Source organism: Diprion similis, chromosome 6 (assembly GCF_021155765.1).
Source record: "Diprion similis isolate iyDipSimi1 chromosome 6, iyDipSimi1.1, whole genome shotgun sequence".
Classification (NCBI taxonomy): domain Eukaryota; kingdom Metazoa; phylum Arthropoda; class Insecta; order Hymenoptera; family Diprionidae; genus Diprion; species Diprion similis.
The window spans coordinates 16,981,456-17,006,878 of NC_060110.1; the positions used below are offsets into that span (position 1 = coordinate 16,981,456).

At 34.9% G+C, this 25,423-nt stretch overlaps 4 protein-coding genes across 6 annotated transcripts; 2 read left to right on the forward strand and 2 right to left on the reverse strand.

The window, feature by feature from the left end:
* Nucleotides 1-263: 263 nt before the first annotated feature.
* LOC124407267 (two pore calcium channel protein 1-like) lies at nt 264-9,323 on the reverse strand. Of its 3 annotated transcripts, none has more exons than XM_046883247.1 (12): nt 9,187-9,323; nt 7,019-7,200; nt 6,715-6,879; nt 5,997-6,122; nt 4,071-4,378; nt 3,607-3,887; nt 3,174-3,392; nt 2,989-3,108; nt 2,435-2,774; nt 1,995-2,296; nt 1,399-1,505; nt 264-1,174 (listed from the first exon to the last, which is right to left on the reverse strand). In XM_046883247.1, exons 1-12 carry the CDS (start codon nt 9,290-9,292, stop codon nt 929-931), a joined length of 2,502 nt encoding a protein of 833 aa, XP_046739203.1. In that variant the 5' UTR covers nt 9,293-9,323; the 3' UTR covers nt 264-928. The 3 variants fall into 3 exon arrangements, with proteins under 3 accessions (XP_046739203.1, XP_046739202.1, XP_046739204.1); XM_046883246.1 differs by having other exon boundaries at nt 7,019-7,233; XM_046883248.1 differs by having other exon boundaries at nt 7,019-7,314.
* A 633-nt stretch (nt 9,324-9,956) lies between these two features.
* LOC124406888 (60S ribosomal protein L6) lies at nt 9,957-12,517 on the forward strand. The gene is made up of 4 exons (XM_046882549.1): nt 9,957-10,151; nt 10,718-10,903; nt 11,481-11,754; nt 12,090-12,517. The coding sequence occupies exons 1-4, from the start codon at nt 9,972-9,974 to the stop codon at nt 12,437-12,439; spliced, it is 990 nt and encodes a 329-aa protein (XP_046738505.1). The 5' UTR covers nt 9,957-9,971; the 3' UTR covers nt 12,440-12,517.
* A 1,295-nt stretch (nt 12,518-13,812) lies between these two features.
* Nucleotides 13,813-19,466, forward strand: LOC124407080 (lymphoid-specific helicase-like). The gene is made up of 7 exons (XM_046882899.1): nt 13,813-14,156; nt 15,036-15,445; nt 15,957-16,561; nt 16,828-17,480; nt 17,747-18,141; nt 18,761-19,019; nt 19,327-19,466. Exons 1-7 carry the CDS (start codon nt 14,042-14,044, stop codon nt 19,416-19,418), a joined length of 2,529 nt encoding a protein of 842 aa, XP_046738855.1. The 5' UTR covers nt 13,813-14,041; the 3' UTR covers nt 19,419-19,466.
* Nucleotides 18,169-24,779, reverse strand: LOC124407079 (SANT and BTB domain regulator of class switch recombination). The gene is made up of 9 exons (XM_046882898.1): nt 24,267-24,779; nt 23,044-24,106; nt 22,455-22,835; nt 21,899-22,165; nt 21,378-21,672; nt 20,910-21,138; nt 20,501-20,774; nt 20,179-20,378; nt 18,169-20,098 (listed from the first exon to the last, which is right to left on the reverse strand). The coding sequence occupies exons 1-9, from the start codon at nt 24,385-24,387 to the stop codon at nt 19,977-19,979; spliced, it is 2,952 nt and encodes a 983-aa protein (XP_046738854.1). The 5' UTR covers nt 24,388-24,779; the 3' UTR covers nt 18,169-19,976.
* Between the last annotated feature and the right edge of the window lie 644 nt (nt 24,780-25,423).

Sequence of the window (25,423 nt, forward strand, 5' to 3'; positions counted from 1 at the left end):
CATTCTTTTCACAAGATATCTTATGGTTACAGAGTTTGAGAATCGCAAAGCTCCTCTGTAACATGATATGCGATAATGCTCATAGTGCACTCACGAGTTTTTTGATTCAAGGCTTAGAATTCCGAATAATACTAAAAAAGTTTTTTTTTGTTTCAAATCACAACAAATGATTTTGTAGTACTTTGGCTTGTACTATTAAATATACACGAATACCTCAAACTAGGTAATGTGTTCATACATACTTATAAAGTACATTTTCGGCATTTGATTACGAGATACTTGGAATCTGTTGTCTAAAATGAAGGGATTGCTTTAATACTATGTCAAATGATCGTGAGAAATGAAAACTATTTAAAATGAAAGAGCAGTAGCTTGCTAATTCTTAAACAGTTAGATTGAAGTGATTCATTCAACTATAAAATAAATAAATTAGTTGTTGATAAAAGTGTCAGCTACCCTAAAACTTGAAAGCATTTAACCCTGATAGACTTGACGACGAAATTTCACTCTTATGCGTCCTCATCAGCTATAAGCTTGCGGAGACAATGTATTTTAAAATTACAATTCACTGAAGCAACAATTGCAATAAGTTTGCCTAGCATATTGTGGACATGTGAAGTATATCACACTGTAATATGAAATTTGCATTTAATATACATACGTTTGTAAACTCATTACAATGGTTACTTTAGTTTGTGGTGACACTAAAATGTTGCTGTAAGTTCCCAAAATTAATCGTACTAGAAAGTTCACAGTATATGAGGATACACGAAGCTACAATTTTGTCGTCAATGACTGAGCCATGGTTATCTGGTTTATTTTGGTGATTCAAAAAATGATTACTGTGGTTATTCTGTTATTACCTTAGACCCATATTTCAGAAGGAAACCAATAGATTTGACGTACGAGAGACAAAACCATAACTCGGTTACGAAGGACTTGTAACACCATTCTGATGTTGCGATGATACTGTATCACCATTTGCTATTACGTGATCAGTACTCAGAATCATGTCTCCTGAATCGAGATCATCAAAACTGCCAATTGGACCAGAACCAATTTTCTTGTCCTCCAATGCTGCTTCAGCTAACCATTCGCATATTTCATGTATATACATTCTGCGCTGGAGAACTTCTCTAGTTCGTGGACGAGATCCAATGAATGTTGTGACACCCTTCACAGAATAAAATAATCAATTAGTATCTTTCCTTTCAATGCATTAATATTGGATTGTTTGCTTTACATGTATATATAGGGTGTACACATTGGAGATTAAACTGGTCGTATGTTCCACTAGAGTTTAACACTGCCATCCTCATACGTATAACTGAGCTACTTCTTGACCTTTTACATGTGAGTCGAGTTATACAGAAAAATGAATGAAATGTATTTACTTACACCAACAACCAGGGTAGATCTTAGCTGCTCTAGTAATTGGAAGTCCTGAACAACAGATTGCAGCTCATCCCACCTCAACTCCACTTCCTCGTGTAACATCTTCTCCTCTATTATTAAAGTGCAAAGATTGTTTAAGTATTATTTCTTAACATCCCATTAATGAAATCAGATGTGGTCAGTAATTGATCTTTTGTATGAATTGTTTTTGCTCTTTACGCATATTACAGAGTGCTTCTAGAATGTTGGCAATTTTTTTCGTGCTCACATGAAAACCACTGGAGATAGTCTTGTAAAGTAGTTACTGTCAGACAATAGACCTCAAAAAATTATTTTTCCTACCCAGTCTCGCCTTAGCTATGTTCGTTTAAAGTGAGGCCATTGAATCAATTCACTATAAAATGTTTCAAATCGATAAAGACATATCTATCCCAACAATTTGATTTTTGCCTTTGGGAAAAGAAGGTCGTCTAAAAGATTCGCCAAAGAATTTTCTAACCATTCAAATTTAGGCAGTAGTAAATGTTGAGGAAGTTATTGGTCACAATTCATATCTTCTACTATGATTTAAAACATAGCGGATTGTAAAATCAACGTACCGTCTCGTTTGGATGTTGACCTCTTATATTGAATCCTGAACCTGAATGCTTCCAGGAAACTGGAAACTACAATGGTCAGCACTATCATTGTGAAAAGGTAGAAGACCATGAAGTACACTCTCGTATACAGTCCAGCAGTGAATGCGTAAGCATTCATCAATATAAACCAATTGTTTACGACCGTCAATTCAAACAAAGTCATACCACTGGCCATCAGATTATCAAACGTGTTTAGGTAATAATAACCCAATGCTGTACTTCCGTTAGCGGAATATTTGTAGAAATCTTCAACAGTTGTGTTACTAAGAAAAATAGAGAATAGTGATCATATAATATTGTACATGGCTTCACGGATTAATACTATTCAGCTGTGCACTTCTCATAATTTTCATGAATTACCCAATAATTTTGATCAATGTTAATAACGACAATGTACTCACGGGCAACAGTTACGCATATCATATCCCTCAAACATTTCCATCCCGATTATAGCAAAGAAGTAATAAAGTACCAACATAACAATCGCAGTTGAGCACATCAAAGGGGACAGTAGTACTAGTGTACCAAATACATCTCGATATCTCTTTTTGATTTTGAATAGTCTGAGTAGTCTTAACGGTCTAAGTACAACCAGAAACGTGGCTGCTGGAGAAAGAAGCAAAAAAAATCCAGCTCCAAGTGCAAGAAGAGATGCGCCCAAATCAAAAAGATTCCAGCCTGAGCTTAGGTATCTCCTGGTACCCAAACCTAATACTTTTACGAATGCTTCCAGCAAAAAAACTGAAATAAAAGTAGAATTTATTGGAAACGTGCACACAAGATCATGTATTGTGAAAAACATATAAAACACAGACAGTGGTTTTGAGTATTTTCTTTACATATTTTGAGAAACAATTACGATATGCATAAATATTCTTTGAAATTTGTGCAATAGAAAATGAATTAATGAGTATGTGGAAGCAATGCAGTGGTAATCTACTACGAAGGGACTTACTCGATACAAAGAGGAATGTGTCCCAACTTGCTGCAAACCCATGGGCAGACTGCTGCAAACTTGTGGATGGTTCAATTAGTCGCACCACCATAGCTACACCATTTCCAATGATTATTCCATCTGAAAAAGAATGTTTTTCTACAGTTCTAAATTATCTTGCATGATGTTTTGTGAAAGATACATACAAACGACTGTTTCAAAGTACGGCCATGCAATGGCTGCATGAGCACCCTTGCAGAGGATCTGTAGTGGCTGCCATGTGGCATGGTACCATGGAATACTAGAATACTGTGGATCCCATTGAAGCGTTGTAGCGTCATAAACTTCGACAAATTCATCAGAACTCAGGGTACCAGTGCCGGATACGTTCATGTGCCGAAACATCAAGATCACATCTCTGATAGCTACAGGTTATTAATGTTGTATTTATGGAGTTCCTCCACATTAGTTTCCTTTCCAATAAAATGTAGTATAAATATGTTTCGTTCAGGTTTCATTTTACGTAACTATCACCTTAGATGAAAGCTTGATATATTACTCGCATTGCATGTAGAAGTTTTTCATGAAATTCTTCTGAAGGTTCACATATTTATAACTGCAAATGTTTAAAGCAATTACATTTCTGTGGAGCGTAGTATCGCATCAATCCTCTAAACTGTCGAAATTGCATCTTATCAGGATTTTGCTTCGAAACAAGCAATTTAAATGCATGATGGCAAGCCCTCCTTTTATGAAGTAATAATTTTTTGAACTTGTCTCGTTCTGCAGTAGTGAAAGTTTCGTTCACTACAGCCAACATCAGGTTCATCATCACGTACAACATTGTGCAGAGGTATGAAACAAAGTAAATGGCATACCATTTGTTTCTCGAATACGATGGCATCATGACATCTGGAAAGCTAAGAATTTATCCCATTTAATCTCGGGTGAACATTTTATATGCCCAATTGAATTTCCGTATGTAACTATAATAATACAGCAACAATTAACTTGGTGTTTTAGTTACATTCAGCCTAACATTATTTTTTGTGATTACACTTATTTACACTCGCAAATAAACTAATCTTGCTGCTCCTACGTACTTAGCAGTGGTTAGAAGGACGAAAAGGCTAACGAAACTGTCTTCCAATGTTGCAAAATTTCTGTTCATCTCAGAGAACATGTAGTAGCCTAGTACCATATACGTGATGATGAAGAACAAGAGCAGTCCCAACATGTCTATGATTGGTGGCAAAGTTTGCAATATTTGTCTGATGAATCTCCTCACTCCCCCACAATATTTAGTATCCACTAGAAATATTGGCCTAAGAGCTCGAGTCACTCTGAAGTGCGATGATTGTCGTACCAACACAGTCATTGCCTCCACAAACATAATGGCTAATGTCATACACTGTAAGAATAACGCAAATTTAAGACTGAATTACTTATCATTTTTTGAATATGAGGGTCAAACGCCAAGCACTTATAGTGTATCTTGTAAATACAAAAGTAATTATTTTTATACATGACCGCATCGTAAAATAATATGTTTGATACATAATATATAAAAAAAGTGTGCAAGAAATCTTCAACGAATGAGTAATCTCAGAAGAGGAAGAAACTGACTATTCTGAGTTTATTATAAAACTGAAAAAATACCAGGTCAATTATGGTTCAACTATTTTGTATTGTGAATTATTGATTTAAGATTAAATGCATTTGGATTTTTGAGAATTCGTTTTCCAGAGATTTTTTGACAAAAATATTTCTCAATAAAATCACTGCAGTGTCAGAGTGCATTGTCCCAGAGAAACTGAATGACAAGCCAGTGATACCAGTGCTCTGTGTGTTAGAAATCTTATACTGTGTGCTGTGACTAACAAACTTACAATTTGCATACAACTTAGTATTGCTAGATATATAGTATGCACTGATTTTTCCCCTTCTTCTTATTGTGCTATTAAAATGATAGTTATATCACATTTCTGAGACAAGCGGTTACTCAACTATCGAGTTGAATAACTGCAAGAGAGAGCAAAGGCGATAACACTAACACTACTAGACACAGATGAACGCATGAAAATTCTTCAATACCGTAACAGTAACACATCCAGGCACAACACGATGTATCCATAAGATCACTTCTGGTGTACATGTCAGTACTATAGTTTGTGAACTATGATATTAAAAACGTTTTAATTATCTCAGTAGATTCAAAGAATTTTAATAAGGACTTGCTCACATCATAGCTCTTACTCTTAAAGCGCAATGTATTGATAAGCTTGAATTAATAATGTCTGAATTCTAGGTTGAGTAAATTATATATTTTTTTTTTATTCTTTAAGTTTGCAAAACTTAAAATTTCGAATCGATTATTATATTCGTATGTACTACGTAAGCGAATTATTGATATATCATGTAAATAGTAATCTGATGTTCCATACGTCAGCTTTGCACCGGATCAGTCTGGTATTAATATAAGGCGTATTAACGGTACTACTTTGTACGTACCTTCTGTTATGTAACAGACATACAAGCTGTAATGTAGAGTAAAGTATGGACGTTTGAAATATGGACATTGAATAATAACTGGTATATCGACATATTACGCGTATATCATAACATGAATGATGTCCTCAAAATATCGATATTACAGAACGAAAAAGTGAAAAAAACTATTTCTGAGCTAATTCAGCATATCTCATGGTTTTCAAGATTTCAGTTTACGAATTGTGGAAACTCGATAGCGAAAAAATTTATTTGACAGTTTATACATCATGTGTAATAATAACTTTGCAATCTGAAATAAAAAAATTTTTGTTTGTTAATAATCCAAACAATATCATAAGTACAATTCTCTATATTTTTCATTGTTTTCAATAATTTTGAGATGAAGTGACTAAAAAAAGAAAAATATATGTCAATTACAGTATGATCAGTAATTTGGATTCGTAAGATGGAAGGGCGATGCACAACAGTGTATGGCAACAAATGTAAAGTAAGAGAGTGTCTCGTTATTTTATAAATACCTTAAGCATTGTGCGTTTGTGTTTCAAAATTGTTCCCCATCCGATCCATCTCAGTTTCAATGCTAATTCTATACCTATTATGATTAGAGCCAGAAGCTCAATAGATCCATGCGCCCAGACCGGTAGCTATCCCGAAAAGAGATAAATGTCCATTATGCATATGCATAGAATAAAAGTACCTGTGATCTGAAACTTCATATAAGACCAATAAAAGGTTGAGATCAGATTTGAATGACTCATGATCTAAGGATGACAAGATATCATATTATGGTAGGAGCAAAAAATTCTAATTTCAATATTCTTACTTGGGAAGTGAAAAAAAAAATATAAAAGAAATGAAACTACTGGATGTATCTTGTAAGTAACTTTATGTGATACTTAATGTATATGCATTGAATATAAACGTACAATTCTGTACACACATATAAAAAGGAAACAATACATGGTCACCATATCTTATCAGGGCCTACTTACTTAATACAAATTTATTCCAAGTTTTTCAAATGATAGCTATGAATTTAAATCTGGTACAAAGTGTGTCCATAATCACACAAATATTTTCCAATGAATGTAACATATAAGAAAAGAATTCTTGCTAGTGAACAGATATCCAGTTAACTTTCCTAAAGTTAAGTATATGAATTTCTGTAAATTTAATTTCAATAATGAAATCTCAGTAATAATTATGACGATAAATTGCTTGAAACAATTTTCCGACCTTGAAAAGAGGCACTGCTGGCTCCTCCACAAATGCCAAGGCTAAAAGAATGAGGGATGTCAATAGGTCAAGGCCATAATACCAGCTGTTATGTACCAGAAGGTAGGCTGGTAAATCCTCTGGATGTCTGGGATGAGAGTCAAACTTCTCATTATTTCGACCTTCCTGTCGACAAATAAAATTTTCTGAAGCTACCAATCTTTCCATGTGTGAGTTACAATTTCCATGAACGTAGATATTCATAATACATACTGATACGAAATCATAACTTTTGAATCAAAGTGACTTTGTCGTTAAAAGTTACCTCGAGAAATATAGCTGCTTCATGATAATTCATTTCCCAGTGTACGTCTGCATCTATACCAATCGCGTATCTCGCCAACGCCGCATTTTCCGACAAAGTTTCACCATCTGATGCGCCTATTCTGTGACCGATTTCATTCGGGGTATCCGTATTGTCCCTTGGCGTCATCCTGATTCTGCCGTCTGAAGAAGCGCAAGACAACATAGACCCATATTCTAGAAAAAAATTGAAAGCACGCAGCAGAAATGAGACAAGCATGCGTTAGCAGCAAAAGCCTTCCTCCATGGTTGAGTGCACTGACAGATGATTTCCAAGATGTTCAGGGTGATGACCGATACCAGTTTGGTGGTGGTGGTAGTTGAAATGAAGAGAAAAAAAAGAAAGAAAATAAAATAACAACATTTTCTTACATGTTAACACCAGCCTCCATTTGTTACACCCTACACACGATGAGAATAGAAGCTCTAAATTGATATTGTGTGAGTCTATGATAAGATCATGGTCAGAATTATTTCTAACATCTAGAACAACTCATACTGATGGACTTTTAAATTAGTTTATTTACATAGTTCACACTTTCTATTAATGGCGAATTAGTCGCAAGGAATATAATTTAGCTTTGTCTTTTTTTTTTTTTTTTTGTAATTGCTGTTAGGATACTTATATTTCATAAATTACAAGTCTGTACACGACTTTTTATAAACATTAATACCATTTAAATATTCATGACAACATGAATCAGGAGGTGATATATGATGTCATACTGTATATGTATAGTTTGGAATGAGTGACAGACAAGCCTTAGTTTGAATGTTTCTATCAGTTTGGAATAAGTTGTGCAGAAGAAATTTTCTTATCAAATATTTGAGCATTGAAACAGATTATATAGAGATAAAATATAACACTCGTGCAAGATGAGAGTACTACTTTTGTACAGGAATAGGAATATTGAAAAATAGTCACTCTATTGACACATTTGGTTGAAATAAGTGAACGAAACTTCCATCTTTACAAAAAAAAATTACAGAGTATTAACTACTGGAAATACACCCAAACCTGAGGTAAAACACAAAAGTATTTTTAGCTACTACTAATGTAATTAAAAATTACCAGGCAGTCTAATTTAGTTTAGGTAGTACACATAATCCAAAATATTTAGTAAGCCAATTACTTATTTGTAATATAGTATTTTATTCTGATCATCCATCAATGAATATATTTTTTAATATTATTTGACATAAAACTGCTGAATTTTCTAAATTACGCATCAGATCATCTGTTTATAAATGGCCAGGAGTCAATGTGAAAAATTCCTGTCTACATTCTCACATTTTTTTCACACCTCGACAGAACTCGTATCTCACAATAATGAAGTTGACATATTATGAACAGCTCATTGTATTCATCATTTTAATTACATTGTGTATAATTATTATATGGAAGGAATACAAGGTATTGCAAATAATAGCATTTAACACATTGATCAGAAGTCTATAAGCAATGTGTAGTGACCTGAACTAATATATTAGTGAGCTTTAATATACCAAGTATTGGGTTATTTGAATTATTATATACAGTATAGGCTAATATTGAATTTGTGTAAAAATCAAACCAAACAAAGTCACTGCAAGATAAATACAGACACTGCATTATCATCTAAAGTAATTACCAACTGTTACACTTTTGGTTAAGAAGAGAATCTCAAGACAACGATTAGCAGTTAATTGTATGTGTCCAATTAACAAATTTAACTGTATAACAGTAGAGACTGACATTTCCAGGCAATCGAATAGACACACAGACGCAATAGCAAAGCTAAGAAAAGAAACTCATCAACCAAATCTGTCTGTAAAAATGCATATCTGATTAAACTCTTCAAATTTGATTTGAGTACTTGAACAGCTAATTATAGGGATGAAAAAAAACTTGTACTTTTCACACAATTAAGTCATACACGTTATCACCTTGGAATGAGATCAAAATCGAGATCACGAGCTTAGATTCGGTTCAAGAGGTGGAGGTTTAGAAAAGAGAAATTGAAAAAACTAAATGATTCACTACTGCATCATGTCCCAGTATGTATACCTTTTGGGGCAAATTGCTATGCAATGTAAGTTTCTTTTCGTTTTAACGTCCCGCGTAACGGAGGAATGGAAGCAACTGCTTACTTGGACTCGCTCCGTAGGATCCCTCTAAACGTAAAGTGACGTTTGGCTCGTCATCGAAACGCTGGTATCCGTCCGCAGATCCAGGACTTCTCGGGGACGAGGACATCTTCGTTGGCAGCTTCGACTCCTGACAGCCGCCTACGAATCCTACGATAACTGACCGCCGCACGAGTGACGGGATTCTCTTGAGTGTCTGCGCGACCGCGAGCCGCCGCAAACCTGACTCCTACCTCACTGTTTCAGAGTTGCGACGCGACTGACGATGTGTGGTTTTGTCACGGATATAATATGTTGCGGATGACTAATCCCAGAATTTTTTAACCCGAAGCCAGACAGCGGAGGAGATTCGGCCGTAATCGTGATGTCCCGCTGGAGCCGCGGCTGACTTCATATCAGCGGACTTCGGGCCTTTCACCTAAAAAGGCTTCGGGATTGGTTCGCCTTCTACGTTATCTCCGATCATTGCTCCGATCAGAGATAAAGTCCAAGCTGAAAATATTGGTCCATACTGTTTCCGCAATTGAATGGCACCGTGAAACCGCAATGAAGATTTTTAGCTTAATGGTGCTTGTACCGGACTGAAAAATGCGCTAAGGCGTATAGTAGGAAAATAACTCTCATTGCTTGAATGCGAGTCAACGAACGTGAGCCGACAGTTAGTTAACGCTGACTGTTACACTTTGGAACATTTATTAATCCCATTGCGACTTGAAAATCTACAAATGTTTCGTGCAAATATCTAGCCATTATAAGTAACGATGTAAAGATAGTAAAAAGCTTCATTGATGTCAATTACGCAGCTGACATGTCGGGCTTGGCATGGAATTGTATGTACATGTATAATAATTTTGAAACATCGCAGAAATCGCGCGTTGCGCTTGTACCGGAAACGTGTGTCCCGAGCAGTGTTATTTCCAGTCTCGTTCGGCAGATGGAGGCTCTTTCAACCATCCGCTGGCTTCGACGTAAGTATCAGCTGCCGTAATTTTCATCAGAAAATCCGAATAATCTAACGTTCTTGGTGGTGCTAATTTGGGAGTTATATTAAATAACATCAGTTTAATTTTCCCCCTTCAATTTGTGCCTAATATTTCTATAACTCGTTACATTTTTAGCATCAAAGGTTAAAATGTTTATATGGCATGTCGACACGGACGTCGATACGTCTAGCTCACATTAAATGCTGTTTATTCTTTGTTTCGATTTTTTTTCCGCATATTATTAATATCGTGGCTGATGTCTTGTATCCAAGAGTCTATATTAAAACTATAATCTGTAATCTCTCGAATAAATGAGTTTATGCATTTGTATTAATTCTAACCAAACATAACCTCTCTGCTAGATTACAGTGTGCATCGCCTAACATGTCATTACAATTCAACTGAACAATTCTGTGATGTGTTTTCATTACTCAATCAAAATCGATTAGACAATACAAAAAACTTCTCATATCCTACTGCACTTTGACCGCTATTGTACTTTTGGGTGTTAAAAGTGTTTCAATTCTGATTGAGTCCTAACTTTATTGCAGATGGTGGATACTAAAGCGAAGGCTCCGGCCAAACCTGCGGCTACTGAAGCCAAAAAGGATGGACGCAAAGCCCGTGGCAAACCAAGAAATCGTGACTTAGGAAATGGAGTCTACAGGTTCAGCCGAACTCGAATGTATCATAAAAAAGCTCTTTACAAGTTCATCGGCAAGAAGACTGAGAAAACTGTAAGTTGATGTTTACAATTTAAATAACGTACAACATTGAAAACTTTAAAACCTCGTAATACAATTATTTGATCACGATTGTAGGTAATAATCCCTTCTGATCCAAGGTGGTTCTTGCATATTGTAGCTCCATCATTTAATGAAAGGGAAATTAAAGCGATGAAATTACCAACCAATGTGTTGTTTATCTAAACAAATTGGGTGTGAAGACGCTACATTTAATTTCCAAGAGTAGTAAAAGTATTAACGCATAATTTTATAATTTTTAGTAACCCAGTTTAACCCTAGAACTGTAACATTGTTTCTTTTTTACATCTATTCCAGTAATGGGGGGTGAACAAACGCCCCAATCTTGTAAATTCCATGTCCCGGGTATATCATATCGTTGGGTCTTACAGGTCTTATTTCCTCACACTCTTGTAAACCAACGTTCTAACAATTTTTCAATCTATATAGTGATGGTTTATTGCCATGGGACGTTCTTTGATTTAAGGTTACTAATCGCCGGAATTTATATTCAGACTTTGTAATAAAATTTTGCTAAACCACTGATGCAAAGAAATCACCTGCATTGTAGGTAAAGCCCAAGAAGCCTGTTACCATTGAAAAGAAGATTGGTGGTGATAAAAATGGAGGCACTAGATTGGTTCTGCTTAAGAAGAGGAGGAAGAACTATCCTACTTCTGATCCAGTCACCGTTCATCACGCAAAGAAAACTTTCCGTGAGCATGTTCGCAGACTCAGGCCCACCATCACTCCTGGTACAATCCTGATTCTGTTGGCTGGACCCCACAAGGGAAAGCGAGTTGTTTTCTTGAAGCAGCTTCGAAGTGGTCTCTTGTTGGTAACTGGTAAGTGAGCTTTCCATACATGTTTGTCATCAAGTATAGAAGACTTAAATTTGTTTGAATAACGATTATGAATTGCAGTAATATAGTTCTGCTATTTTTTCAAAAAACTATGGCCTTAGTGTTTTACGTTATACGTAAAACATACGATTGAATCGACCGAGATGCAGTTTCAGGCATTTATGGTGTTTAAAAATGTGTGCAACAATGTCAACTTCTCTTACTTTATTTATTAAGAACTACTTTGAAGTAAACAGAGCTAGTTCTATCGTTTCTGTCAGTATTTTATTGCTATTACCATTATGTGAATCAATTGTTACATGGTTAAAATTTTACAGGTCCATTCCTCATCAATGCTTGTCCTTTACGTCGTGTTAGCCAGAATTACGTGATTGCTACATCGACGAAGATCGACCTTTCTGGTGTGAAACTACCAAAAGAAGTAGGAAAGGACGAATATTACAAGAGGACCCACAACAAGCGTGCCAAGAAAGAAGAGGGAGATATCTTCAGCACAAAGAAAGTAGACTACAAACCTTCCGAACAGAAAAAGAAAGACCAAAAAATTGTGGATACACTAATTATTGGAGCCATCAAGAAACACCAGGACAAAAAATTACTCTTCACTTATTTGTCAGCGATGTTCGGTCTTCGAAGCAGCCAATATCCCCACAGAATGAAATTCTAAATCCATTTGATACATCATTTATGTGTATATCACTGCAGTGTTGTATATGTGGAATAATAAAAAATTAAAAACTTCTCATAAGTTTGAAGGATTTGGTTTCACATAGTTTCTTGATATGATCTACCTTAAATACGCAGTTTGTAGATTAGTGTGACCAGCGATCTTAACCCTAATCCGTTAATGTGATTTTCATCCAAAAGAATTTTCGAACGCTTCGTAGATTCACTTAATCGTAGAAATGGGCCTTTTCATGCCATTGCTCATGTGAAATAAAGGCCTTTTTTCGACATTGTGTTGGCATTTTAACTTTGCGATGTTTTACAATATTTAAACAATCAATTTAGGTCACGAAAACAGAGAGCTTTTTCTGCGATCTCTAAGCAATGTCTAGATGTTATTTTGGATTTTCAGAACTCTTTCTTGGAACAAAATATCATGTTTGGGGCAAATTTCACCCCGTGTGGCCGTTATGCGATTCTACAGAGGTAGACCTATTAGGGTTAAATTTGTCGGAAGAATCCTGGAATTCCCCAAGATGGACCATAAGGTTTGTATTGAATACAACAAAATTAAATTTGATCATATATTAACACATTTATCTAAATCATCTAAATATACATTTGTTTACATTCGTGAAAAGTACTTTCACATCTAATTAGAGAACATTAAAAACTGTTATTATAAATAGCAGTATTATCACCTAGTCAATGTAATCAAATGTTGTAAATAATTTATTGATAGAGCGTTTTCAACAATTGACAACGATTCGTTGAAGCAATATTAGGATAGCCAAATCTCAATTTGCATATAAAGAAACCTTGTCAGTTAAGATGGTTTCGGCAGCTTCAGAGCGTCTGGCGCATGTCTTCGGGTATTGCATAGAAATCTCCCATAATTTCTGTAAAAAAAGGAAAATAATCGTATAATTGAAACCCGTACTGAATTAAATTCTAAACTGTCAGGCTCCCCAATACTGTATCATCAAATCAATCACTGTGTCGATTTCTGTTTGCAGTTGAAAGATCGTTTCTTTGTTTTATGAATTTTTATACGTAAAAAAAACTTCCCGGTTAATCTCTCTGCCCTATCATCAAGCTAATGGTGCCTAAAAAAAGATTGAAAGAAATAGTTGATGTCCTTGGGTGGAATAGCTAAAGCAGGTATGTATTTATATTGCACCATCTTTTGAAATGACGGAAACATCCAACACTAATACCATATCACGAGTGATATAGACAGTGATGAAGATACCTCGTGAATTCTATCCTATAGGCATACCATAAGTGATACAGACAAAGATAGTTCACCCCCTTGTCAACTATCTCACTTGATAGACAGAAAGGTTCGGACCGTGGCCGATGCAGTGTTCTGATTGGCTAGTACGTACCGAAATTATTTCGAAGTGACATCACTGGGTTCTTTGTGCTTAGCGTTCGACGCAACATTTGGCGGGAATCGCGTCCGGCCGCATGATATCAACGCGAGTGCCGGCAAGACCAGTGGACTCGGTATGCAGACCTCGTGGAGTGATCTGAGTTTGTAGATTTTTGTGTCTTTTGTCAGGTAAATTATTTTTCGAGTGTTGTTTGATGTGAAGTCATTATGAGTGCCGAGTTACATAGCAAAAAGCTTCAAGATATTGCTGAAAATCTTGAATACGTCGGGGTTGCAGACGATTCTGGATTTGCTAGTATTTCTGGATCCATAGCTTCCACAGGTATTGTACACGTTTCCTCTTCTTTATTAAAAGCACGACGCGGCATGTTATGAACAGCAAAGAACAGTTGACTGTCGTCAGTGACAAACAGAAGGGATAAAGACAAAATTGCGGTAGTTTTGCATACTTTTAGATGTGAGCCGTGTGAATTTTCAGGGTTATTGAATTCAAATCTCTAGTCATGTATAAACCACTTTTCAATGGCCTGCAGTTTCTCTTCCACATCATACGAATTTTTGGCCTTGACAAGTTCGTTAAAGGCAGGTGTTTATGTGAAATCCCTGATTTTTTTTATGCATGAGATTAACCATTACTTCGATGCTTCTAGTAAATATGGGCTCTATTTATTTGTTGGTGTGCCCTCTATGCTGGCGGATAGAGACATACCGTTTGACTTCCATTTGTCTGTTTACACATTCAAAATATATAACTATTTTTATATTTACTTTCTTCTATATGCCAGATTGGTGTAAGTCTTTAATTATTGCTGTTTTCCCTTGAATAGTGAATAAAGAGGGTGAACCTGGAAGCTGAAAATTATTGCTTGCGTCCAAATAATATTTAACAAAAATCCTTTTGTCTAATGTTTGTTTAGTGATTTTTAAATTTTCTATTTTTATCTTCCATTTCAATGTCTCGTAAATTTTTTACACTTAGAGATTTTGTAATGTATCGATTTGCATAATTTTTGGCCAAAACTATACTACTTATATTTTCACCCCAGGAACAAATATTTAAATTTGCTATCGCATTCATTGATAAATGTTGAAATTCTCCATTTATTTTTTACTGTTTAATATTTCACTTTGAAATAAGTTTTTCCATAAACTTTTACTATTAATATCTCGTCAATATTTTCATTATTTTTAATACCTTTAGAAGTCACGAGCATTACAAAGGACGAAACATTGGCAATAAGCAAAATTGCAGATGACGTCAAAGTTAATAATGGACCGCTTGAGATCGACAATAAAGAATCTACGAAGGCAAAGCGTAAGAGAAACCTAGAGATTGAGGCAGAAGATAAACGCTTAGCTGCCGAGCAATATGAGAAAGAAGTTGTGGAATTTCGCTACAAACGTTTGATGCATTTGCTCGATCGTAGCCAATTTTATTCTAAATATCTGGTTCAAAAGATTGATCAGTCTTTAAAAAAAGAATCTAAAAAACCAGGAAACAAACGTAAGCCCAAAGTAAGCGATGAGAACTCACCACCCAAAAAAATGACGAAGAAGACTCAGAAATTAAAACAAGATTATGATATAAGGGAATATGTGACTGTGAAAGATGTGAGTGTTCCCAGATGCATTATTCTTATAGCTCCTCTTGTCCTGTACATGTGCGTATTCACCATCGCTTTTTATTTGTATGGATTGTTTGCGCAGTGTGTACTGTATCCTATAATCCCAACCAATAAATTTTTTTATAATTATCAAGTCTCAACTGTGTGCATTTCATTGTTAGTGGCTTTTAGAAACTCGTAAGTGGAATTTATCGATATACATTACTATAAAATACAAAAATACTCTCGACCTGATACAATAAAATTGTGTTACTTGTTTGAAATTTTTTTTACAATTTTTCAATCAAACAAACTTGTAAATATGACAAAGATTGAATGTTAACTATATTAATCACGTAATCGTCAATTATTATTAAAGACTTGTTGGTTACTCGCTTGAATACGTATTATAATTGTTTCTGTTCATTTACTTCTCCGAAAATCTCAAAGCAATTTCTACACCATGTATTATATTGGCGCAGTTTTTTTTAAATCGTTCTAATTTGATATACCTACAGGTCAAGGATAAAGAAGAACAAAAAAAAAAAATGAATCTCAGTCAGGAAGAAATAGCAAACGAACTCATGATAGAAACAGACGAAAACGTAGCAAAAACAGACTATTCGGACAAGGAGCAAAATGTTGAGCCTGTACAGTTGAAGTATTTCGATGGCACATTGCGTGACTATCAGGTTGAAGGTTTAAAATGGCTTCGTGTGCTTTATGAAAATGGTGTAAATGGTATATTGGCAGATGAGATGGGTCTTGGAAAGACTATTCAAGTTATTGCATTGATTTGTCACTTGATAGAAAAGAAAATTCCAGGACCTTACTTGATAATTGCACCACTTTCTACTATTCCTAATTGGTTAATGGAGTTTGAAAACTTTGCTCCAAAGATCCCTGTTGTTTTGTTACACGGACCTCAAAATGAGAGGGAAAAACATTACCGATCAATCAAACAGAAACATTTCGATATTGATGGATACAAAACACAACCAGTGGTTCTGACTACTTTCGAAATACCTATGCAAGAGGAAAATTTATTAAAACGTGAGCAGTGGAGGTACATCATCATTGACGAAGGTCACAGAGTTAAAAACTACAAATGCCAACTACTGCAGTAAGTGTATTCTAACTTGCATACAATGTCTTTTCAAATGGATTGTTGCCATAATTGTCATTGGCATATTATAGCATACTGTTTATAAATTAAAGAATTGTCGTTATATTGTGCGATATGCACATGGCTTTTAATATTAATTTTCTCAACAAAAAGTAGGGCCGAACAAAAAAACACTTGAAGTTTACTCAAAGATTAAAATTATATAGAATTTTTTTGAAACCCAAGATTTTTTCCTCATCAATGATCTGGTTCTTTTTACTTAGGGTTCTGAAGAAATGCAAATCCATGAATCGACTTCTGCTAACTGGTACACCACTTCAAAATAACTTGTCAGAGTTGTGGTCTTTGTTGAATTTTTTGCTGCCAGAAATTTTCAATGACCTAGCAGTATTTGAATCCTGGTTTGATGCTAAAGAACTACAAGATGCTGAAGGTACCAAAAGGATTCTCCAGCAAGAAGCTGACAAGCAGGTTTTGATGAGTTTAAGAGAGATATTGAAACCATTCATGCTTCGCCGTGTGAAATCAGACGTTTGTTTGGATATCCCCCCAAAGAAAGAAGTTATTGTCTATGCACCGCTTACTGAACTACAACATAGCTTATACAAAGCAGTATTGAACCGCGATATTCAAACTATGGCAAAACTGGAACCTGAAAACCTTATAATCCCTAATCTAAACGGAAAAAGACCAACACGACGTTGTAGGCTCAAATCAGGTTATTCCGATTACCAAGATGATTCCATGAGTGACGTGTCTTCGTCACGTGCCTCAACTCCGAGCAGTGATGGAAGTGATGATGGTTGGAAGAAAGATGTAAAAATAGAGAGCAATGCACTTTCCATGTGGAAAAAATACACAGATGTCAATGAAAGGAACCAAGAATTTTTAATACGGATTCAGTGGCAAAATAGAGGTAAGGTAGAATCAACCAAAAACACTTTTCGAAAGATCTTTTTCGCTAAACCTTTTTAGTTGAAAATAAATAACAAAAATTAATTTCAAGTGTAATCTTGAAAAATATGTGTTTATACATCAACGACAGTTATTATTTCAAAAAATTTTAGATATAAATATTTAATTTGGTTGACTTATAGGTAGCGTAATGCCATATTTATTTTGGAGTAAAACTAGATCATTAAATTTCGAATAACCTTTAAAATTCTGAAATATTATTTTTAGCCGTAATATACAAAAAAATAGTGAACCATCCATACTTAGTTCACTGTCCATTGAATAGCGTTGGTTTGCCACGAGTTGATGGTGAAATAATTAAAACTTCGGGAAAGCTGTTGGTCCTGGATGCAATGCTGGCAAAACTTAAATCTCAAGGACACAAAGTCCTACTGTTCTCAACAATGACCATGATTTTGGACATGCTGGAAGATTATCTTGAACTCAGAGATTACAGATACGTACGGTTGGACGGACGTTTAAAAATAGAGGACCGAAAGGAAAATATTAAATTATTCAACTCTGATCCAGACGTATTCCTATTCCTTATATCCACTAGAGCTGGAGGAGTGGGATTAAATTTGGCTGCTGCTGATACAGTTATCATGTACGATTCCGATTGGGTAAGATATTTACTTACAACAGGCATATATCCAGTAATAACATGTATTTAAATAAACAGTCAATAACATCTTAATAAAGTAACACCACTTGGTAACATCTTGTGCACACTTGTACTGTTCAAAAAGTGCAATCATACAGAATCAACCTTACGGTAAACACGATTAACAATAAAACACTATACATACATATATTCATTTTGGATCCTTGGAAATTAGTAGCAATCTTGAGTGAACATTGAAATTTAGGCATGACGTAAATATTTCTCCATAATCATCAAGCTGGCTGAGATTACATGTTTACTACAATTATACATTGATACAGCTTAAGTTTCACAGAAAATTTGACTTGACCTAACGTTTTGTTTCACATAAGTAACAGAAAATATTTCTGACATCCATAAGAAACTGATCCTTACAACCTCGTATCTCTAATAAATTGCAGATTATTACTAACCGAATTAAGTATAATTGTAATTTGTTAGTTTCCTCGTACAATGATTACTAATGCCATAGAATTTTCAAGAGTTTACTTTTAAGTGTTCTTAGATTAAATATCTGCTTCATGAAGTTTGTGACAACCGTGTATTAGACAAATGATGAATATATCTAAATTTTACAGAATCCTCAGGCTGATATACAAGCTATGGCACGTTGTCATAGAATTGGTCAAACACGACCTGTTGTTGTATACAAGTTATGCACTAAAGGAACAATCGATGAAACAATTATTAACCGTGGTGAAGCAAAGCGCAAATTAGAAAAGATGGTCATCTCTAAAGGAGCTCTAAATCTTTCCATAAACAGTCGGGACACAATCATTCAGCTTAAAAAACTTTTAGAATCCAATGAAAATCACATTGTACATGCAGAAAGTGATGGTGAGTCACTTTTATAGTTCACTTTGTTGAGTCTTAGAAAGTACTCTCAAATGTTATCCCTCTTCAATATAGTTATAGAGATCAAATGTTACTGGTATTAATAATACGTGTTAAATTAATTCCTGTAGGAATCAGTTAATTATTCTAACATGCTTCAAATTTGGGAATTAGTGCATCTTTTCTACAATACCTGCAAGTTTTAGTAAAATTTTGTTTCCAATAGCCTGACTCAGCTATAGCTTCAATAAAAATGTAGCAGCTGAACTAAATTCTATTACTTTAATTTTTTTTTTTTTTCTCCAATCAGTCTACACACATAAAGAACTTGATGATTTATTGGACCGAAGCGACCTGATGCCAAAGAAGAATGTCGCAGATAAGAAGATAACAAATAAATAATCTGAACTATCAAATGGTGTCAGAGATCACTTATGAAAGTGAGAAGATATGAAAACTGGATTTTCAATCTAATAATGTTCAAAAAAATATGACTTGAGTACCTTTTTTATGGTCGAAGAATTAATTTTCGATCTTTTTCTTCGTGACTGTGTCACGCCATACCTCTTTGTGTTTCATGTTGTGTTTTAATAGATATTAATCTATATCGCTGAATAAATGTTTAATTTTGTACTTATTTATATGAAATGTTTGTACACTTTGCTGATATATTATCGTTCTTTAAAAAGTAAACTTCATGAACTACCTATGCAACTGTTTCTTTCCAAAATTATTTCAATCAAATTATCCTGCTTTTTTCATCTCATTAAAACTTTGTCAAAAAGAAAATGACCATCAGAAGTCCTTACATTCCTCGCAGTGTATGGACATGCCACGAGCAATTCAACGGATATTCAATAATGAATAATTCGATTACACTAGTACACTTAATATACTGTTGTGAACAAAATACCTAAACTCTCAATTATTATGTGATAAAATGTGACATCTCATGCAATTTTATTGTAGCATTTTTGAGGACTTCATACGTGCAGACCCTTTTACTTGTGATGAATTTTTGCACTTGTATGTCTGAGCTAACTGCTCTCGAAATTCAGCTTCTAATTTTACGTATGTTCCACCTGTAAAATGTAAAACAATTATTTGCATTATCCTGAATCCATTTACGGGGTGATCATCTTAGCTTGAAAACACTGGTTACCCATTGGTTGTGTCTGACTCCAGATGTGAAATTGTTGCCTATTATGATTATTTGTACGAGAATGAATTCCACATTCTGCAGATGTTCTCTTTGTGAGCAAGGCGGCCATTTGTATTGCTGCTCGTTCCTCAAAGTCTCTTTGATTATCTTGATTGTATCTTACTGTCAAGTTAGAACTCCATGACCGGCCACCATCGCTTCTGTATTGTATAAGATTGTATGTGGAGTTACTACTTCTATGTAAAGCTCAATCAACATATCTAAAGAACATTGATTTCTATCATAGATAATTTTCAAAATTTCTCTGTAATAATTTAACTACCTTTTTGCAGCGTAATATCTCGTCTTCCGTTTGAATTTCCTGACCTGCCTGAGCGGTGGCCATGCATGAGATTCTTCACTGTTATCAGTATCATCGTCGGCCGTGCTATCACCACAGGCTGTTCCCCGGTCATCATCGTCACTACCTGCAATCGAGGATCCTGGAGACGAAGTATCTGTCACTTGCGACGCCTGTCTTCGCATTTTACGAGATGATTTCATGAAATCCGGTGCTTGGCAAGCTTGTCGAAGCCCGGAACCGCCCCAAATTTTTCCTGAACAATAATTTAACGATTGAAATTTCAGATACACACCTTTTTGATACACAACTCGTTCGATGGACTCAAAACATATATGAGAGAACCTCTTACTTTATTCGCGTCAACTTTTACTGGTCTTCTGAACTTTACCTAAGAGCCCTAGTTTTGATCTTGGTGGTACGAGCTCGATCCCATCCCACCACATGATCTCTTTGCAGGCCAATTTCCCAGGTTCCAAACTTGGATCTCTAGCAACCAGTCTTGTTATTTTTTCTGGGAAAAACAGCTGTGGGGGTTCTAACGCTATCACATCTCGATGTGTCGAAAAGATGTTGAGAATATTTTCATCTGTATCAGATGTGGCGGTTGGAATATGCTCCTGCCAAACGTAATTAATGTCATTTCGACTCATTTCATTACACCTGATTCAGCAATTAACTAATATAAGACGAAAAATATTCAACTGAGAGATTTGAGTGTTTCACCTACCAAGGAACAAAAGTAGGTTTGATCACTCCCAAAGATTGTGCTAGCGTTTATTACTTATGAAAAATCTGAATCAACTGAATTATCAATATTTTTTTATCAATTGATAGGTAGGATAGATTACTGTTATACCTTAAACCGGCAGCCCTCTTGATTCGGCAGTGTCTCGAACCTGTACGCTCTTTGGCTACAACATGGATATCTACCAAGTGGAAATGGGGAGGATCTTTGCTGTTCATTGGCAAAGAATTGTGGAATCTCCGGATGATAACAACACCAATCCATTTGATGAATTGGGAAGTATGTTCCGCACTGTCTGCAGAAGAGAAAGTGACAGTCACCCCATAAACGCCAGTAAACCTTTCTCCAAGATCGCAGTTCAGAGCGAAGTGTCACAATATAGTCATTCAATGTCCATGACATATCCCTGCAACAGCAAGTATTTTTAAAGATCATATTCAATCTTCAAATGTTTATCCATTTCTCAAAATACTCAACAAAGGCATAATGACGAACAAATCAGATCCAGATTAAAATTTATCGATTTCAAAAATCCTCTCTTGATGAGGACAATTTGTTAGTGGATAGTAAGTGTAGTTTTAAAAATGAATTGAAACTATAGAATCAAACTCATATTTACCGATCAGTCATACCTTGTATGCATACTGTGAATATCTCCTTTAGTATCGAGTCTCATAGCACTTGGAACGCAAGGTACAGAGTCAGATATTGATCTGACAACATGTTTTCCACACTTGCCACATTTGAATAATGTTGCCAAAGAACTGTAGTGTCCCCGCTTATTGTCAGGGGTGCTATCGGCTAGTGACACTATTAATTTGCAGAAGATCCTGCTTTGAACCTTATCCTTCTTGTCTTTCAATGACTCAACATCCACGTTGCTGAAACGTGCCGCCAGTCTGCAAATCATGATTTCTCTATTTAATAATTATTTGCCTTACATACTTGGAAGGTACACGGTATAAGGTATAAGGTCACAAATTTTAATATTCGAGAAATCTCGTGTAATACGGACAGAAAAATTTCACCCTTTTTGATACTTGTCCAACACATTACCTACTTTTTCTAAATCAACTGTAAAACGAATCTTCAGAGCTGAGAATTATCTCTGATTGAAGTTAAAAATACTCGAAAAAATTATCACAATAACTACTAAGTTGCATTATAGGTGAATTATAAAATATATACCTTGTTAGAAGATTGTCATTCAAGCATGTTAATATAGCCGAAGTTTTTAAAACCTCGGACATATTGTTGTGACAATACGCTAAACAATCTTCAAGAAGTGGTTCCATCTGGAGAAATGATGCAGATACCATAATCGGAATAACATTATTAGCTTCAAAAACCGGCCATTCAGACTTTTTGATGATGTCTTTTTTAACCCAACGCATGAGCCAATCAAAAATGACAATATCGCAATGTACAGAGATATCCATCTCTTCGAGTTTTTGACCAGCAGTTACATCTGCAAAGTAACACATCTTCTGGACTAACAATTTTTGTGGGCATTTGAAGTCTTTTTTGATGTTTTTAGCTTCATCGCAAACATGGATTTCCACTTCGTTACTGAAAAACATTACACATTTAACATCTAATCATTCTCATGTGAGCAGAAAGTTCTTGATAAGTAATAAATAAATCTGAATTGTGTGAATATTATATAATTTTGAACTTGGTCATTATTAAAAATCAGAAAGGGACAAAATTTCCATTTAATAATTGATGTTTTTGAGCTTGAGTGGTACATTTTCTGATTCCTCAAAGTGATACTTACTCGAAAGATTTTCTTTGATACTTATGTTTCTCTTTATCCTTTTCTTTATTAATGGCTGGTGCTAATCGATTGTCGATGTTACTTGCTGACCCTGTAGTTTTCTTTAGATCTGTATTAGTAATAGATTTTTTTATCACAGGCTGAGATAATACTGGCTTAGGAAGCATGTATGGCAATACTGAATCCAGGATTCCTTCGTGCAAAATATCACCTAATTTTCGTTTCATAATTTTTGCGAGCAACTGCTCTTTGTGTTCTAAGAATGTTTCAACCGTAGGTATTTTAATCTTTTTCGTAGGTGTGCACAGAGGTTGATTTTGTTGCTCGTATAATGTTTCAATTTTTTTCAGTTCATCTTTTTGTAACTGCTTCTTTTCTTGGGTACGACAATTTTCATCCGGTGGTTGTTCTTCGCACACTGATACCGTCTGTGTTGGTTTTTGTAAATTATGATGTTTACTCAAGCTAAGCCTGCGATATTTTGTCTGTGAATTCATATTTGATTCTTGATGCTCGTTTTTACTAGATGGTACTTTAGCGGTACTTTCAGTACAAATTACCTTTTCGTTATCTAGCTTTGTAGATTCAGTGTTTTTTATCTCATTAGTGACTGTACTTTTGTCATCTCTGAGATTCAGAAGAGGAGAATTGTTACTCAATTCTGTAATTCCATCACTTTCGTCAAACTCTACTGGTGTTTGTGAAATCAGATCTGTTTTTGCCAATTTTGACCAATCAATTTCACTTTTTGCAGACAAGGTGGTTGCCAACTCTTCGAAACTATCATTAACTTGATAAGCAGTACGCATAAAATCGAAAAATGATTGAATAGATAGTTCTGGACACTTTTTTTCATCTTGCAGACGCTGAAGTCTCTCTGGAAGTTTTTTAGAGTACAGACCATATGATTTTGAGGGTGATGAGTCCACATTTTGAGGGATCGTGGTTACATTGAATGAGGAGTAGGGTGGAGATGATATCTTTGAGTTTGAACTGCAATTACGAACTTTGGTGGCAGTACAAGTTTTATTTTCTTGAGTAGGCTCTGGCGCCACGAGTGAACCTAGAAATATTATATTTAAACTGAGTCAAATCTGACACATGTGCATAAAAGTTATTATTTGTTTCTTTTTTCCATTACTTAAACTCAATTAGTAATAACATCACGTAAACCAAAGTCAATTTCCCTCGTTTTTTATGCTGTCACATTTTTTTATATATACCTTCGCTGGTTGTCGTGGATGGAATACTTGACGAAGATGTTGAAGATGATGTGTTATCGCCCTTTAAGGCATCATTATATTTTTCTTTTGATTCGAATTTTTTGAATAAATTGGGATACATATTTGGTTAAAGATATGTAGTTATGGATCTTGAGATGTTTTATGTAGGGTCTCTGGTTACTTTACGACGTCATTAATAGAAGCTTTTGACATTTAATCAATAAATCCTGTAATCGCTGAATATACAATAGAATTTAATGTTCGGCTGAATACGTAAAAGCTCATGTTTTTGACAAAAAATTTAATACTAGTAATTTCTTGTATCTCGCAGAAGCTCAAGAGATGAGGACAGATAACCAAAGGACTTTCAGATCTCCAGTAGGTTGATAGTCACTTTTCAACACTTCAAATCGTTTCCAAGGAGCTGTGATATCGATCAAACAATTTGTATAGCATCCATATGCGATGATTATACCTATATTACTGGACTGTTATATGATACGAACATTCAATATGCTAGTTTGCAACAGTTTGTTTAAAAACTACACCTTACTATTGCGCATCAATGTATCTGTGTTGGGCTGTAGGTGTGTTATATGCAGAAGTATTTTTCTGTAGCATCAACCCACAATTGGTGATCAGTGAATTTGATTGTGCATAAAAATAATTAAAGCCTTAAAATGAAATCACTATGAATACTATATCTGTTCCTTATAAATAATAAATGAATCGTGAGATAAGTAGTATTTAATTAATTGTTGTGTGATGCTATAGTCGTATGATTTTAGTGCATGCCTTATATTCTTCGATGATAATACTTGTATATTGTATGTAGAATTCAATCCTATTCAACATTTGACATTTATTATGAAAAATCTCCTTTACTTTTTTTGAAAATCTTGAATATTTTCTAAAAAAAAAATATCGAATGATTTGTTTAAATTCGGTAAAGTGACAGGTGTGCAAATATATAGAGTAACTTTCTCGAAAAAAATTTCTTGAGATCAATTTTCGATTTTGCTATCAGAATTAATCGCACGTAAGATGATCAATAAGTTCGAAAAAAATGCATAACCATTTGGACTTGTTTTTTGCACGACAAACTGATTATTTCGAAGAAAGTAGGCAAAAATACATGAATTTCAGTAAACTGATCG

Coding starts and splice junctions, on each gene's coding strand:
- LOC124407267 (XM_046883246.1), bottom strand. CDS start 9,292: ATGTCCTCGTCCCCGAGAAGTCCTGGATCTGCGGACGGATACCAGCGT. Junction 7,234..9,186: donor ATCCTACGGAGCGAGTCCAA/GTAAGCAGTTGC, acceptor ATTTTTTTCTAG/AATATGGGTCTATGTTGTCT. Junction 2,297..2,434: donor GATATGCGTAACTGTTGCCC/GTGAGTACATTG, acceptor TATTTTTCTTAG/TAACACAACTGTTGAAGATT.
- LOC124406888 (XM_046882549.1), top strand. CDS start 9,972: ATGTCAATTACGCAGCTGACATGTCGGGCTTGGCATGGAATTGTATGT. Junction 10,152..10,717: donor AACCATCCGCTGGCTTCGAC/GTAAGTATCAGC, acceptor ACTTTATTGCAG/ATGGTGGATACTAAAGCGAA. Junction 11,755..12,089: donor TGGTCTCTTGTTGGTAACTG/GTAAGTGAGCTT, acceptor AAAATTTTACAG/GTCCATTCCTCATCAATGCT.
- LOC124407080 (XM_046882899.1), top strand. CDS start 14,042: ATGAGTGCCGAGTTACATAGCAAAAAGCTTCAAGATATTGCTGAAAAT. Junction 16,562..16,827: donor TACAAATGCCAACTACTGCA/GTAAGTGTATTC, acceptor CTTTTTACTTAG/GGTTCTGAAGAAATGCAAAT. Junction 17,481..17,746: donor GATTCAGTGGCAAAATAGAG/GTAAGGTAGAAT, acceptor TATTATTTTTAG/CCGTAATATACAAAAAAATA.
- LOC124407079 (XM_046882898.1), bottom strand. CDS start 24,387: ATGTATCCCAATTTATTCAAAAAATTCGAATCAAAAGAAAAATATAAT. Junction 22,836..23,043: donor TATCAAAGAAAATCTTTCGA/GTAAGTATCACT, acceptor AATGTTTTTCAG/TAACGAAGTGGAAATCCATG. Junction 20,775..20,909: donor ATCAAAACTAGGGCTCTTAG/GTAAAGTTCAGA, acceptor ATTATTGTTCAG/GAAAAATTTGGGGCGGTTCC.